At 41.1% G+C, this 16703-nt stretch overlaps 1 protein-coding gene across 1 annotated transcript in view; it reads left to right on the top strand.

Annotated features, from left to right (window-relative positions):
• Positions 1-16703, top strand: part of itprid2 (ITPR interacting domain containing 2) — a 56253-nt gene extending 39550 nt beyond the window's left edge. The window contains exons 11-22 of the mRNA XM_047370924.1: positions 436-543; positions 2881-3265; positions 4737-4935; positions 5471-5522; positions 5671-5753; positions 9359-10951; positions 11231-11290; positions 13224-13348; positions 13477-13591; positions 13726-13791; positions 13893-14216; positions 14351-16703. Coding sequence (XP_047226880.1) covers positions 436-543; positions 2881-3265; positions 4737-4935; positions 5471-5522; positions 5671-5753; positions 9359-10951; positions 11231-11290; positions 13224-13348; positions 13477-13591; positions 13726-13791; positions 13893-14216; positions 14351-14458 — 3218 coding nt within the window. The 3' untranslated portion in view covers positions 14459-16703. The remainder of the gene's footprint in view (positions 1-435; positions 544-2880; positions 3266-4736; positions 4936-5470; positions 5523-5670; positions 5754-9358; positions 10952-11230; positions 11291-13223; positions 13349-13476; positions 13592-13725; positions 13792-13892; positions 14217-14350) is intronic.

Here is a 16703-nt window from a genome sequence, read left to right as displayed (position 1 = left end):
TCTGTCCAGGCTGCTACTGGGGCTTTAGTGGTGAGATGAATGTTTTTTAACAAGCCTTTGGCCTCTGTATTGTAATCAGCCAGGGTAAAAAAAGGTCTACAGGTCGTTTGTTCATTGCTGCTGGGTTCAGTGACCCCTGCAGTCACAAGGTAACTAGTGAAACATATTTGTTAGGTGGTATAATGGAGAATTCGCAGGCATATCAACATGTACCAGCATCCTAAACGACAGTTTTACAAGATATTGTTGAATAGACAACACCGTGTACTGCTGCAGTTCAGAGTGAAGAGTTTTTCAAATTAACCAAACCAGTGCCCATTGGCCTCAGTTTTTTTTTTTTTTTCATTTTATATTTCATTTCTGTTGTTCTGATTGTATTTTACGTCTTTAAAGCGAAGAACTTTGTATAACATTGATTTGTTTGCTCTGTTTCAGGTCGTTTCCGTCAGATCGAGGTCTTGACGACGGTCGCCAACGAGTTCTTCCAGCTCTACAGTCAGGTTTCTGGACAACCTGTCCACAAACTCGTCTGCAAGGATGAAGGTGAGCAGTGCAACCACACTGAAGAGCACTCTGTCTTCAGTCTTTAGTGCAGAGTGACAGAAGTATAGGCAGAGACTAACTCTGGCATCTTGATTAACAGTTAAATAGTACAACAAACCTTTAGAGAATTCATTGTGTAGATAGATATTTGTTTAATAAAAAAATTGGAACAAAACTGAACATTTAAAGTATTCAAAAAAAACCCAAGCAAGTAAGAATTATTTTTAGTACAATCTTACAACTGAGATCAAATATTTACAGTGGTTTCCAGTGACTTGAACATTTTCACATTTTATCAAGTTGCAAACACAAACCTACATTTTCTTTTCTTAAAATATTATTTTATAGATCAGCACAATGTAGTGCAAAGGAAAATGATGCATGGTCTTCAGATTTCCTTTACAAATGATATCCTGAAAACTGAGGCACACATTGTCAATACTTTGTTAAACAACAACATCCACTCTGTCTCTGTCACACATGGTGGGATTGAAATATTCACACATTGTTTTTTGTACCAGCTCAGTTAGATTGGATGGAGAATGACTGTGAACAGCAATTTTCGGGTCTGGTTAGAGTATTTCAATTGGATTTAGATCTGGACTTTGACTGGACCATGTTTTTGCACATATATGCTACATTCTATTGTAGCTCTGATTGTATTTGTAGTGTTACTGTCCTGCTGGAAGGCAAACCTCCACCCCAGCCCAGACTTTAAACTAGACTGCTTATGGTATGGTTTTATAACCTAACCATTCTTTAAACTCCATCCATCACTAATGTTTCTTGGTGTTGACGATGCTGTTCGTTAACCGCTGTTCTCTAATAAGACCTTCACAGAACAACTGGATTTTTACTGAGATTGTTACACTGGTGGAATCTACTTAACAATGAGGCGACCAACATCTTAGCTCTAGATTTATTTAGAGGCACCAGAGTAAAGGGGATTCAATACAAAGGCACTTTTTTGTAAAAAGTTTGAAAACTGTGCATCCTTCCCCTTCACAATTATATATACACTTTGTGTTGATGTATAACATAAAATCCCAGTAAATACTAAGGATGAATTCCCATGCATGGCAACGTCAGTGTGTTGCCAGTTCACCCCCTTATCAAGAACTAGTTCTAAATGCAGTTCAGCGAGGTTAAAATTAATTGATTCATGTTCATATTCACCATATACATATTTCGATCTAAGTTCACAGCTCCAACTTGAACTAGTTCTTGTTTATGTATTATATTTTGTAAAGAAATAAAGAAAAACAAATAGGGCACGTCATTCCCAAATTATCAAATTGACCTTAAGGGAGTTAACCTTCTACAGTGTTTCTTTTTTAATAAAATCCTGATTCTGTTTAAGCACATTAGCTGACAAAATCTTCAGTCTTTTCAATTAATCTTCAATTATGTTCTTTCACTTACTTACATGCAGAAGAGTAAGACAGAGGAGTTCATACCTGCAGCTGCTTTGTGCATTTTTGCTCCATCTCTTGTTCATATTGAACAAATAAAACAAGTTTGGCAGCAAAATAACCCTCAGTGTAACCGATAGTTTTTAAGGTTATGAATATTTTTGCCTATGAAGCGAAGCCAGAAGCAGCATAGTCGGGATTTAAGAGAGTAGAAAAAGAATAGGCCTGAATTGCCAATGTGGGTCACCACAAAAAATGTACCCCGTCTCTGCTGCCCTCGCACTCTCACAGATACTCATTGAAGACTGGGCACAGTCCTTCAGAAAAAAATGCTGCAACTCTTTCTCCTTGAAATACAAAAAGCTTGCCTCTAAAAGCGGCGTAAATCTTTCGTTCAGCCCGTGAGCACCTTAACATGACGTCAAAATGAGCTGCGTATCCCTTAATGTTCCTCATTTAAACTGCATTGATCAGTTCAGAGTTTTCAAAATGAGTTCCACTTCTTAACAGATTTATTTGAACATGTTCTGCACATCTTATACTGCTCTATATTTACTCTCACTCACTTAAAACTGTGCACTTATATTTATATTATATTGTAGATATGTTTGTACTGTTTAATTTGTACTGTATTGCACCGACTATGCCAAAACAAATTCCTTGTATGTCCAAAAACGTACTTGGCAATAAAGCTTTTCTGATTCTGATTCTGATTCTGATCACTGGGCACTGTATAACATGATTGGCCAGTATTTTGTTATAGGATACTATAAATAGTAATAAGTCACAATCAGTTTTTTAGCAGTTTTTGTTGAATCAATTTTGTTACTGTTCCTTTTTCACTTGACAAAAAAAGTGATAAAACTGAACTGAACTTTTTTATTTTTTTATTATCATGATGGTTATTGTGTTGTATCTCTCTTAGGTGGAGAAGGAGAAAAGGGGGCTCAAGGAGGAAGTGGGGGTGAAGAACCGTCTCCTCTGAAGAGGAATAACTCGGCAAAGAACATGGCTAAACTCATAAAGAAACTAAGCAGACAAAACCTGCTCGGATCGGCCTCAGAGTCTCCAGAGGGGCTCTCGCCGAAACAGCACGCGCAACTGAACGGACACGCTGCCTCCCCTGATGCTGCACAGGTCAACGGTCACCCTCGTAGCGGTACGGAACACGATCGGCCCAGCACCAACTCTGACCACCAGGGGGAGATGGTTAGCCAGAAACACATTCGCAGGAAAGATAATTTCCCACTAGCTACAGTTACGGAGGAAACCAGCGGAGGGGGAGAGGGTGATCGGCTAATGGAAAGCAGGTAGACCATGCTTCTTACATAAACAAGCTTGTGTCAGCAGGGCTACAATATAGAATTATCCATGAGAGAGAAACAAAATTGCCTTTTAAATTCTGTTGAAACTTTAAAAGATGTGTAGGAGTGTCAAAGGTTTAGTATTTCTTCATTACTTAGGTTGTTGTGGGAGCAGCGGGACATGTTTCATATGCAGCTGCATTCAAATAAGTTAGAACATCTTTGAAAAGTTTATTCATATCAGTAATTCTACTCAAAAAGTAGGACTTTATTATATCGACTAAATGTCATTTTACAAGCATTTATATTTGTTAATGTTAAGGATTATGGCTCAAAGCTAATGACAAACCAACTGGCAGAAATTTTACAGTACAGTTTTAGTACAGTATTGACTCCCTGGCAAGAAGGGGGGACCACAAAAGTGCTGTGTCTAAGAATACCAATAGAAAGTTGAGTGGAAGGAAAAAGTGTGGTAGGAAAAAGGTTCCCACGCAGCAGAGATAACCACAATTGTAAGATGATTGTGAAGTTAAGCCCATTTAGTTTAAGGAAAAGCTTCACAAGGTGTGGGCTGAAGCTGAAGTCGGTGATTTAAGAGCCACCACATACAGATATGTTCAACATTTACATTCCTTCTGTTAAGTCACTCTTAAACCAAAGACAACATCTGCAATTCTGGTTTTCTCATCCAACTATGAACACACTTTAAACCTTGTGGAAAATGGTTGCACAATAGTTTGTTGTCATTGCTGGCAACAGTGGGTCAATGAACAAATTGGACCGTATAGATACAGGTAAACAGAAGAAGACTTACGACGAAAGCAAGCTGCGCGTTCACGGCAGACTCCGCTGTCGGGGGAGGGCTGCAGCACAGCAGAGAGCAAGGGGAAGGGACCTGTAAGGTGTGCTTGTTCAATTTTTCAGGCTAAGTCCAGGTTTTCTCAGAACTCCCTACTGCAGCTTTGAGATGACCTCCTTTGATTTAGTGTTTGGTTCGGCATTAATTGAACAGCCAAGATTCTTAAAGCATTTCCATTTCCAAACATTAGTTCCGGCACCAGAACCTCCTGAACTGAATAGTAGTAACAAGAATTTCTAAATGGCGTATTTTTTCCTTTATACAAAGTGACTATAAAAGGCACAGCTCTTAAGACTGATGATTTAATTTTTTTCTTTTTTTAAAGGTGGCATAAATTATTATTTTTAAATTTATTGTTTTTATTAATTTATTAATATTTTGTGGGATCACTTAGGGCCATCTCTGAATGCCCTGAAGGCCCTGCCGCCCTGTTACTAAACTAATCTATACATGTTTTACTTTTTAACTAAATTACTAAAAGAAATGATAATTTTTCAATGATATTCTAATTCATTACTATGTGCTTGTACACATATTTAAACTGGCACACAAACTAAACATAAACGTAGCCCAGAGCACCACTGCTGATGTTTTTGCTAACATTCATCCATCTCTCAGTCCTGAACAGAGCAGAACTGGACCAGAGGACCAGCCAGATTCAGCTGACCTTCACTTAACACATCAGAAGGAAGGCAATCAAGAGGCCAAAGAGGAAGTTGACCTCACTTCCACCCCTGAGAAAGGTCCCTCCAAGCTCGCCCCACCCCACCTCGCCCAGCTTCGCATAGAGAACGCGGACTCCTTTGACATGGAGGAGGTATGGGGATTTCGGATGTTGTCCTGCATTCCTCACATGGATTTTTTTTTATCACTTCCAAGGGTAGCCTCTTCCCACGCACAGGTGGCACAATGACATCACTAAGGCCTTTTACCAAACCATCTTATTTTCATCTGCTCTCCCTGTGGTCTGTCAACTCGGCCTGCTAAGCTACTCTGCCACGCAAATGAATGCAAATAAAGGCAAAATTGCTTGCTTACTCACCATCAACAGAAGTGAAATAGAAAACAGGGGTTTTTAGTACTGTCCAGTTGTAGAGAGAAATCAGCGGGTTAGATGAAATGAATGACTGATAAAATGGAGTGTTCAAAAAATGTGTATAAATATGTGAGGAAGAACTGACAATAGTGAAAAAATAGTGTCGTCATTGTGCCTTTACTATCACACCTATATCTACCCGAGTACAAGCATGTGGCGCAACTGTATGTTTGTATACCACGATGATTTGATCAATAATTGAAGCATTGTACTATTTCCTATTTCTCTCCTTTTAAATGTTCCATTTGTTGTTTAGATTCAGACTAATGACGACGAGTCGGTGCCACCCAGAACATCCAGAACCACTGGTTAGTTCTGATATTCACCTTCATAGTTTTAACCACAGACCCCCCGCCCCCTAGATGTAGTGTAAATAACTCTGCCCTGCCACCTGCAGGTCTGGCAGAGTACAGCAGAGATAATATTTCTGTTTTTGTTGTTTTTTCCTTCTCATAGACTTGTCAAGGACCGTTAGTCAACAGTCTGACAGCAGTGGTTTTGCTGAGGAGCCTTCTGGTGACTCCAGCAGCTACCTCAAGGTTTGGCTTAATTTGTGTTTGGATTTAGTCTTCACCTCACTCTTTACCTCTACATCATAGAGCTGCAGTAAAATGGCTGCCTATACTTTAAATCATAAGTAGAAATCTGTAAAATGCTTAGTTTAAATGTCAGTCAGTCAGTCATTTTCTACCGCTTATTCCATGGTGGGTTGCGGGGAAGCTGGTGCCTATCTCCAGCAGTCTTTGGGTGAGAGGCGGGGTACACCCTGGACAGGTCGCCAGTCCATCGCAGGGCAACACACAAACAACCATGCACACACTCATTCATACACCTAAGGGCAATTTAGAGTGACCAATTAACATAACTGGCATGTCTTTGGACTGTGGGAGTTTAGTTTAAATGTTGTACACAAAATCAAATGCAGCACCAAGCATATTGCGTGCTTATATTTGCATTTTGCAATATACAGCCACAGATTTATATGTATTTTATTGCTATTTTAGTTAATAGATTGTGATTTTTTTTAATCATTTGACTAAAACAAAGTAGCAGATAGTTTTGAGATGGAGGTAAAATGGTTAGTAATTTAAACATTTTCAGCTTCACTTTGTTGTTTTTTTGTTTGTTTTCTTCTTTTTTTTTCAATTTTACAGCAGATGTGGCATGTTTGTATTTAGCCGTCTTTACTCAGGTACCTCTAAATGAAATCCAGTGCTAACAATTAGCCTCAACTAGTTTGTAAATAGAGTCCATCAATCCGTAGTTTTCTCTGTCCAAATTCAGCTGTTCTGTGAAAGCCTCAGAGGATCAAGGAACAAGGCAGACAGGTACGGGAAAATGAATTTTAAAGCAGAGTTAGGTTAAAAACCAACATTCAAAGTATTGAACATCTCGCAGAGCACTGTTCAATCCATCATCTGAAAATGAAGGCAGGCAGAGCCTTAAACAGAGAAGCAGCTAAAGGCTCCCACAGTTTGGCATACTGTGCGTGTACTGTGAGCGCCACAGACTCCGCGTGCACTCTCTGCTGATGTTTGTGATTTCATAGTCAAGCGTACCAATTTCCTGCTTTTCACGGGACAATTTCCTGCATTCCCACACTTTCTACCATGGCCTTATCAGACGAGGAGGGAGGGCTAATTTGCCTCGTATTGCTTTGGAAAAACAAAACAAAGGTGGTATATAAGGCTATTTAACCAGACTAGGGATGAAGAAGGGGATCACAATATGCTGATGAAGAAAATGAACAGCAAAAAACCCTTTGGATTTTTCCGAATGGATAGTAGCAAGTTTCTTTTCCACAAGGGAACCCACTGCACACCCACCGCTGCGCCGCAGTAACAGGTGCACGGTGGGTGTCCACTCAGTGTCACATCTAAAACAGTTCAATGTGAAGACTTTCCCACCGAGCAGTTTGTTGTGTGCCACTGAGTTATAGATATGAATAAATTTGCAAGGCACTGTATGCTCTTGGAATAAGAACAAGGTTGGAGGATTTCTCTATATCAGTTTCTGTATGTCTGTATGTACGAGGTCAAATGAATTCACTACATTTCCTCAAGTCATATATGAGTGTTAAGATTTAGTTTAAATCAACTACAATACTGTGAGCCCCAAGTTGATGCTTGTTAATCCAGTCTTACACAGAAAGCAGTACGCTTTTAATTATTTGTTGCCTGTCTTGACACGTTGAGAGCAAAGCTGAATGTTGACAGCTGCAGTCTCTTGTTTGTGGTATGAATTGAAGAATCAGTCAGTCTTGCATATTATGAACCTTAGCACAACATTATTTGATATTAGTTATGTAAGTTAAACTTTGTTTACTGAAATAAACTGTTAACTTGCTGATAAAACAATTAAACTAGTTAGAAAAAAAATCTAAAGTAATATAATATTCACCTGATTATTTTTCTACTCTTGCCCCACCCTGCTCCAGAGTCCTGGAGCTATTGTGGAGAAAAGCGTTTGTTTTCTGCCCTGTGTGTGGTGTAACCAGCAGCCCTGGTTGCAGCACCTGAGGTACCTGCATATGGTCTCTAAAGGTTCTGTGATATATGCCAGTGCTTGTCCATGAAGAGCTCTCTAAGTAAGAGCAAAGATCGCTTAATGAATTTTAATGTTGCCAGTGTAGCAGGACATTAAATGTTTTGGTGAGTTTATTTTTGAACAACCAGCAGATTCTCCAAGCATGTTTTGTTTTTGCAGGAATATCATAATTTACAGTAATCAAGTCTTGATGAAATAAGCACATTGATCCAGTTCTGACCATGGCACAATGGAACCCAACTTCTGAAACATGAGCGATCTACAGATTGGCTCAAGGGTAGAGGTTTGTCCGGTAACTGGTGGGTTGCAGGTTCGAACCCCTACTTCATCCGTCTCAGTCGTCCTTGGGCAAGACACTTCACCCGCCTTGCCTGTTGGTTGTGGTCAGAGGGCCTGGTGGCGCCGTTTGTATGGCAGCTTCACTTCTGTCAGTGCGCCCCAGTGCAGCTGTGGCTACAACATAGCTCACCACTGTCAGTGTGTGAATGTTCGTATGAATAGGTGAATGACTGATTGTAGTGTAAAGCGCTTTTGAGTCTCTAGGGACTCGTTAAAGCGCTATACAAGTTCAGGCCATTTATCATTCACCATTATATAGTTGTTATATAGTTGTTTCTACCATGCAAATTTCATAGTCTAAGCACTTGTAAGATAAATGCAGCTAAGAAACATCGTGATGCCTTAAAGGGGTGTATAATGGAATAGTGTTTGTCTATCTGCAATATGAGATGTCTTTTAAAAGTGCTAAAATGTACCCTGAACAAAATAAGGACCCCATGACAAAACCTTGAGGTACACTCTAATGGAGTGGAGTTAAAATTTTAGTTAAGATCAGATCAAATCTTTATTGATCCTGCTGGAAATTGTTGTGCCAGGGTTTCAATACAAAAGAACATACACAAGGGATCACACAATATATAAAATAAAATAATAATATGGAATAACAGAATTGTATTTTGGAGTGGCACCAGAAACAGATTAGACACACAGATATGAAAAAAACTACTATAAAATGGATCCTGATACATTGACCCAATTCCTCTATATTCCTATAGAGGATGATCTGATGGTCAAGTCCTGTATGAGCAGAACGTGACATTTGCCTGCATTGCTTTGCTTCAGAAAACCGCTCTGCTTGAATGAGCTGTTTGGAAACCATACGGAAATTGATCAAGAATGCTATATATGATTAAAACAACCGGCTGGTGTGCCTCAATCTTCTCTAAAATTAATAGTAATTTGGAGATGGGTCTGTAGCTGCCAAGGAATGAGGGTTTAGCTTGGCCTTTTTCTAGAAGCAGGTGAATGACAGCATTTATGAAATAAAGCAAGACTTAACTAGAAACCAGCAATGCCATAATTATTGTAAGCACACTGGGACAGGTTGAATAAAAGACGTTCTTGAAAAACACCAAATCATGACAATTTCCGTAATCAGGTCTAGAATGCTGAAAATAAATTATGCCATTTAGCTACATGTTTATATATCAAGATTTTTTTTGTGCTATGTTGACATAATGTTGAAAGGTACTGTTCTGGGATCTAAGTACTTCTTTCACCTCATTTGTGAAATGTGAATTTTATGTATTATATTTAGGTTCAGGAGAGCTGTGACAGCTGTGACAGTGAGACCACTGTGACATCACACCCGTCACAAGACGTGGCCACGCCCCAGCCGCTCGAGCAACCGGCATTTGAGCTTCCAGATGGCAGAGAGGACGAGGCGGGGCCTGGTGCTCTTGCCAAGGCTGAACAAATTGTTACTTCCATGGAAGAGGAGGTGCACAAAGAGAGCTTGGAGCAGGTTCCACAGTACACAGTTCACCAACTTCCCACGAGCAGACTTGCTGGAGAAGGAGGGCAACTGGATGGCTGGGGCAGAACTGATCCAGACTCAGAATCACAACCGGATCAAACTCAGAGAGTGCCTGCTTATGAGCAAGAACCACAACCAGTGATAGTAAACACTCAAAATCAGCCTATTTTAGAAGAAGAACTACAGTGCAATGAGCCCCAGACTCAGATAGATACAGAAAACCCCACAGTGAAAGTTGAGGAAAAGGCTCTCGAGTCTGGTTCTGTCGGTCCGGTTTTTTGTGCACTGAATCGAGCCAAACAAAATCAGCTGAAGCAGTTGGGTCAGCACAATAGCATCCAGAGCGACAGCCCCCCCCAAACTCCTGGAAGACAATCAGGTAGACGTAATTTAATCCCCATGGAGAGGTCTTCCTCCCTACCTTCCTCTCTCCTCTCACCCTCTAAAGTTGTGTCTTCTGTCAGGATCCAATTCGCTCAAGGCGAAGCATTCTGTACCCCACCCAGGTACTCCTTTAAATACACTGAGGAGGATGGAGAACAAAAGGAAGATGAGGTGGTGGTTGAGAAAGATGAGGGGGAACAAAGAAACTGTCGGTCCACTCTGATCATAAACCCTGGTTCTAAAGATAAACCACCAGCTCCCATTCCTCCTAAACCCATCCCTCGCTACCTGATGCGACCATCTCATTCCATGCATGGCTCCAGCCCTCCTCCTGATTGGTCCCCAGGACACAGCCAGTCCTGGAGCACCCAGAGTGTTCCCGATCTGTCATCCAGTCATCAGCAGCCTAGCCACTTCCAGCTGAACACCAACCAAAACCAACAAAGTTGGAGTCCAAGCAACCCGATGCCCCCAAAACACAGTGCTTCAGTGCTGGGCTCTGAAACCAGCCTCTTTCCTAGTCTTAGTTCTTACCCCTATTCTCCATACCAGTATGTCAGTCCTCCTTACGTTTCTAACCAGCACAACCCTTCAGTCTGTCACTACTCTAGTCTTACCAGTCTGCACCAGCCCACAACTCCCCCAGTCCCACCACACGGCAGCCTCATCAACTTACATCAGCCCCATCCCTCCTCAGCTCCTCACGACATCGGTTTGGGTCCCTTACCTCCTGGAACCCCTCCGATGCACCTACAGGGATACCACACCTCATTCAGTCATTCATTACCTTTCCCCGCTGCTCCTTACGGGCACCAGTTTGGTTCCCCATATTACGGTACACAAGGGTACAACGTGAGCCCCCATCTTCTCCCTGGGCTCCCTCCTACTGCAGCACCAGGTTCGGGACCAGGACGATGCCCGTCCAGCACCGAGATGCAGCTGAGGAAGGTTCTGCATGAGATCAGGGGAACGGTTCAGAGTCTCAGTCAGGTTGGTCCTCTCCACTCCCTTCAATCGCCATCGGCTGTTGTTCTATAGCTCTTCTTTTATAGTTACATCTTTCTAACATACAAAGCAATAAAATGTTTCTTGTTGCTCTTCAGCATGATGTAGATTTACATCCTGTCACTAATCTTAAAGCTACATTTGTCATTTTACAGCCATAGCCCCTATAGTTTCCTGACTGGTAGATTTCTCTCCTCCTGCTCTAACATGTCATTTTAGCTTGTAGTTTTCTCCTGGTTGGCCTAACTTATTTTTACCCTCCAGAGCCGGATCAATTCTCCTGATTTGTTTGGTGAGCTCAGAGCAACTGCCACCAGCCAGCAGGTATGTCTCTACACCTTTTCGTCTCTGAAAAGCTTTCTGTGCATTTTATGCATAAGAGGTTTGTCAGTTGAATCTAATAGCAATTTTATTGGAGTTGTTTTCTTTTTGATTCATATTAATTAATGAACCAGATGCCTCTTAAAATGGTAAACCCATCACCTAATCACACAGCCACAGCTACAATGATATGGAATAGATTAAAGCATACTGGTCCTTCTCAAAATATTAGCATATTGTGATAAAGTTCATTATTTTCCATAATGTCATGATGAAAATTTAACATTCATATATTTTAGATTCATTGCACACTAACTGAAATATTTCAGGTCTTTTATTGTCTTAATACAGATGATTTTGGCATACAGCTCATGAAAACCCAAAATTCCTATCTCACAAAATTAGCATATCATTAAAAGGGTCTCTAAACGAGCTATGAACCTAATCATCTGAATCAACGAGTTAACTCTAAACACCTGCAAAAGATTCCTGAGGCCTTTAAAACTCCCAGCCTGGTTCATCACTCAAAACCCCCATCATGGGTAAGACTGCCGACCTGACTGCTGTCCAGAAGGCCACTATTGACACCCTCAAGCAAGAGGATAAGACACAGAAAGACATTTCTGAACGAATAGGCTGTTCCCAGAGTGCTGTATCAAGGCACCTCAGTGGGAAGTCTGTGGGAAGGAAAAAGTGTGGCAGAAAGCGCTGCACAACGAGAAGAGGTGACCGGACCCTGAGGAAGATTGTGGAGAAGGGCCGATTCCAGACCTTGGGGGACCTGCGGAAGCAGTGGACTGAGTCTGGAGTAGAAACATCCAGAGCCACCGTGCACAGGCGTGTGCAGGAAATGGGCTACAGGTGCTGCATTCCCCAGACCTGGGCTACAGAGAAGCAGCACTGGACTGTTGCTCAGTGGTCCAAAGTACTTTTTTCGGATGAAAGCAAATTCTGCATGTCATTCAGAAATCAAGGTGCCAGAGTCTGGAGGAAGACTGGGGAGAAGGAAATGCCAAAATGCCAGAAGTCCAGTGTCAAGTACCCACAGTCAGTGATGGTCTGGGGTGCCGTGTCAGCTGCTGGTGTTGGTCCACTGTGTTTTATCAAGGGCAGGGTCAATGCAGCTAGCTATCAGGAGATTTTGGAGCACTTCATGCTTCCATCTGCTGAAAAGCTTTATGGAGATTTCATTTTTCAGCACGACCTGGCACCTGCTCACAGTGCCAAAACCACTGGTAAATGGTTTACTGACCATGGTATCACTGTGCTCAATTGGCCTGCCAACTCTCCTGACCTGAACCCCATAGAGAATCTGTGCGATATTGTGAAGAGAACGTTGAGAGACTCAAGACCCAACACTCTGGATGAGCTAAAGGCTGCTATCGAAGCATCCTGGGCCTCCATAAGACCTCAGCAGTGCCACAGGCTGATTGCCTCCATGCCACGCCGCATTGAAGCAGTCATTTCTGCAAAAGGATTCCCGACCAAGTATTGAGTGCATAACTGTACATGATTATTTGAAGGTTGATGTTTTTTGTATTAAAAACACTTTTCTTTTATTGGTCGGATGAAATATGCTAATTTTGTGAGATAGGAATTTTGGGTTTTCATGAGCTGTATGCCAAAATCATCCGTATTAAGACAATAAAAGACCTGAAATATTTCAGTTAGTGTGCAATGAATCTAAAATATATGAATGTTAAATTTTCATCATGACATTATGGAAAATAATGAACTTTATCACAATATGCTAATATTTTGAGAATGACCTGTATTTACATGTTCAAATGGCCCAGTCAAAGTCGAGACCTAAATCCATCTGAGAATCTACGGCAACAATTGTAAATTACAGGAATTCTCTAGAATACTTTTGCGAGCCACTGTGATCTAAAAGACTTCAAGCATAATCCGTTAACGGTGAATATTTGTTTTCCAGTCTCTGGCAGAGTTTCAGCAGAAGAGGCGCAGTCTCAACATGTTCCGCAATCAAATGATGGACCTGGAGCTGTCAATCATGCGGCAGCAGGCTGTCGTTTACAAGCACCTGAGTCCTGCTGACAGGTGACACACAATAACAAACACATTCATGCTGCACAGAAACCTAGAGCTGTTATAAAGCCAACCTGGTTGTTTGCTTCTGTTAATGATTGTGTGTGTGTGTGTGTTTTTTTGTTTTGTTTGTTTTGCAGGATAGAGGCAGAGCAGCTTCAGTGTCTGAGGTCAGCGGTCAGAGAGGAACTCCAGGAGCTGGAACAACAGCTGGAAGACAGACTACTGGATCTAACGCCGCACTCACATCTCAGAGTAAGAATATGTGTACAGATGTTTACCAAATATATGCTACACATACTAAACTGGATTGAGGTGGTTTATGTTTGCACTTATTTCACAAACTTTACATGATGCGACTGTTTAAGAAAGTCCTGTTGTTTTTCCAGGGTCTTCATAGAGACAGCAGTGTCGAGAGCCTGTCCACTGCATCTGCACTGAGAGCCATGGAGCCGGTCAGCACACGTAGTAACTCACAATCACTGATAAGAAGACAAATACATCTTCACTTCACTTAATATGCTGCTTTTTCTGTCTCATTTCCTGTCTGAACCAGGTATCAGACCTCCTCAGAGAGCAGTTCTTCCTCCAGTCAGAGCTAGGCTACAATGGCCGCGGCCCCTCCAGCGTCCCCTCCACCCGCTCGCCCAGTCCGGTCGGAAGAGAAGGAGACGATGGCAAGCAGAGGCAAGGGGTGTATCGTGCATCAATCAACATAACCCCTGCCCCTCCTGGTCGACCTAACATGCACATGGAGGAGGGTCAGAGAGACAGTGAAGGGGTTGAAGAAGAAAAAGGAGGAGACAAAAATGAGGCACCAGAGAGGGAAGGAGACGCAGGAAAATGCAGAGCCGAGAACTTTCAACAGCTTATTAGAGAGGTACAAGAACAATTGTTGCAGGTTTATAAAAGTAATAACTTGAACAAGTGGAGTTTTTTTGGATGGTAGTTCTTTGTTTTCTTTGCAGCAATCAAACCCTAATACCATCGTCTTACCAGCATCTTGTTTTCCAGATCCGAGAGAGCTTGGCCCAGGAGGTCCGACGGGAGATCTACAACGAGCTGCTGGCTGCTGCGTCTCCACAGGGCTCACCCTTTTCTGCCCGGCAACACCCTGTGTAGCCCCGCGGAACGTCACCTCCGCCTTAGTAACCGCAGCCTGAACAAAAACCACTGCCTGTCATTAACACTGTACACCCGAGTAACACTGTACAACGCTATGTGCTTGTGGCACTGTATGTTGGTAACACTGATGATCCATCTGTGGCGAACCCCTCCAACACCACCCGTGGCACCACCTCCAGAATTCCTGACCCCACAGATGTCAGGCTTCCACTTTTCGGATTATCAGTCAGAATGTGTCAACTTCTCACCTCTTTTTTTTTTTTCTCTTTTGTTATATAAAAAAAAAAAGCTGTGGTCAACATCCATAACAATTCAGCTACCACTACTGCCACTAATACTACGAGTACTTCATCTAGAATCACCACTACAAACAGCATCTTGTATGAAAGTAGTTATACAATACTTCCTATTTTCTTGCACTTATGTTCATTTTAAAGATTGCTGTCTTTTTTAATTTGTGCCTCTAGCCAAACTGATTGACTTGTAATTTGCTTGAATTTAAATTTAAAATGTTTTTGTACATGTTGAACCTGTTAGTTTGAAGCAGATTACGTATCTGGTTCATACAGTCATATTTATGTTTTATTTACAACAAAAAACTAGCAGTAAGTAAAAATAAAAATATTTTAATAAAAATGCTGCTCTGCAGGGTGAGGCAGAAATTATTCAGACAAATGTCGTAAAACTTAAAGGAAAAGAAGCTATGATTTAATCCGTCATGGATTGAGTCTTTAACATCTCTTAACATCCTCTCAGAATGTGCTAATGGATGATTTGGTGAAAGTTTTCTTTGCTCAGTTTTAATCAGAGCTTTCTCAGACTCACTGTGAGCATTTTTGTTGTTTTTGGTCTTTTTTCACTTCTTCCATGTACATATCACCTTAGGAAATGCAGTTTTGACCAGTTTTATAGAGAAATTGGCAGAATTATTATGCATAATCATCCTCATCACAATCATCATCGTCATGCTTCTGCTTCAATCACCACCTTTCAGTCACCTTATAGAAGAGAAGGTTGCTCCAACAATTGGGGTTATACCGTTAAACTGATGAATAAAAGTGTAAAAACAAAATCAAAATGATAGATGTCTCAAATTTCTGATTCCAAAAAAAATCATTTTTATTTCTGCACCATGCAATTAAAAAACAGCAGCGTTAAACAGCATGAACATTTCCTCAAAGGGGCTCAGTTGAACAGTTTTCCTTGTTTTCAGCTGGTTTACAATCTCTTAACTACTTCTGACATGGGTTGTTTTGTGTGTGGCGAGCAAGGTGTAGAAAGTGATCAATGCGTTTTACCGAGAGGTGCTGAGGGTTAAAGGTCAGAGGTTAGAGTAAGTTGAAGTGATGAGGATGGCTATGTTTGAGCTTTTGCTGCGTCAGCATGTTAGTTTCATTTGGATGACAAATGCGTGCAATAATGTAAACGTATTGACTCTATTTTGTTGAAGTTTTTGTTAATTTTCTTAGATTCTCAGTGGGTCATTGCAAACATTTCAGAGGTACTGCACCTCTAATATAGAAGACTCCACTGAATCAGCAGAACACTTTGATCAAATTATGTTAAATACTACTTTTCTTTCCCTAAAGCATTAAAAGTGGGAGTTCAGTTTCTTTGTGGTGCTTCACAGGTTTTTGAGCAGACAGTTATTAAATTAAGAGGGAGACGGACTGTACACGTATAAGTTGAACGTGATTGGCTGAGACTTCTAACTTTATTTTTTTCCTCTTCTTATTTGGACAATAACTGTACAAATGTTTTGCACAAGACCAGAATATTTGTAAATTTCTCTGCTGAGAGCTGATTTGCATTGGGAGGATTTATGTAAACTTTAAACTTAAGCTCAAAGTTTAGCTTGCTATTGCAGAGCTGAGTTATCAGTCCCATTTACAAATGTTCTGCAACATGTACATTTGGCTCAGGTGTAATCATCATGTGGCCTGAAAACATTTTTCCAGGCCTGGGAGCTCTCCAGATTTTTATTAACGCAACCTTTGAGCCTGCTGTCATGTTCACAAACACATATCTGCTGGACAAACACTGTTTATCATTTTTAGATCAAGAATCCACTCTTAATTACACTTTACTGTCTGAATGTTGGTGGTTATAAATTTCTGTCTATGTCTAATAATGATGATGATGATGATGATGATGTGTATTTTGTATCAATGTCGTCCTAAGTGTGATATAGGGAGGGGTCACTGTAGAGATGATAATAATAAAGATATATTTATTTTCAGTA

The sequence above is a fragment of the Girardinichthys multiradiatus genome, chromosome 7, assembly GCF_021462225.1.
Source record: "Girardinichthys multiradiatus isolate DD_20200921_A chromosome 7, DD_fGirMul_XY1, whole genome shotgun sequence".
Classification (NCBI taxonomy): Eukaryota; Metazoa; Chordata; class Actinopteri; order Cyprinodontiformes; family Goodeidae; genus Girardinichthys; species Girardinichthys multiradiatus.
The sequence above is the reverse complement of the archived record's forward strand: the minus strand, read 5'-3'. Positions and strand labels throughout refer to the sequence as shown.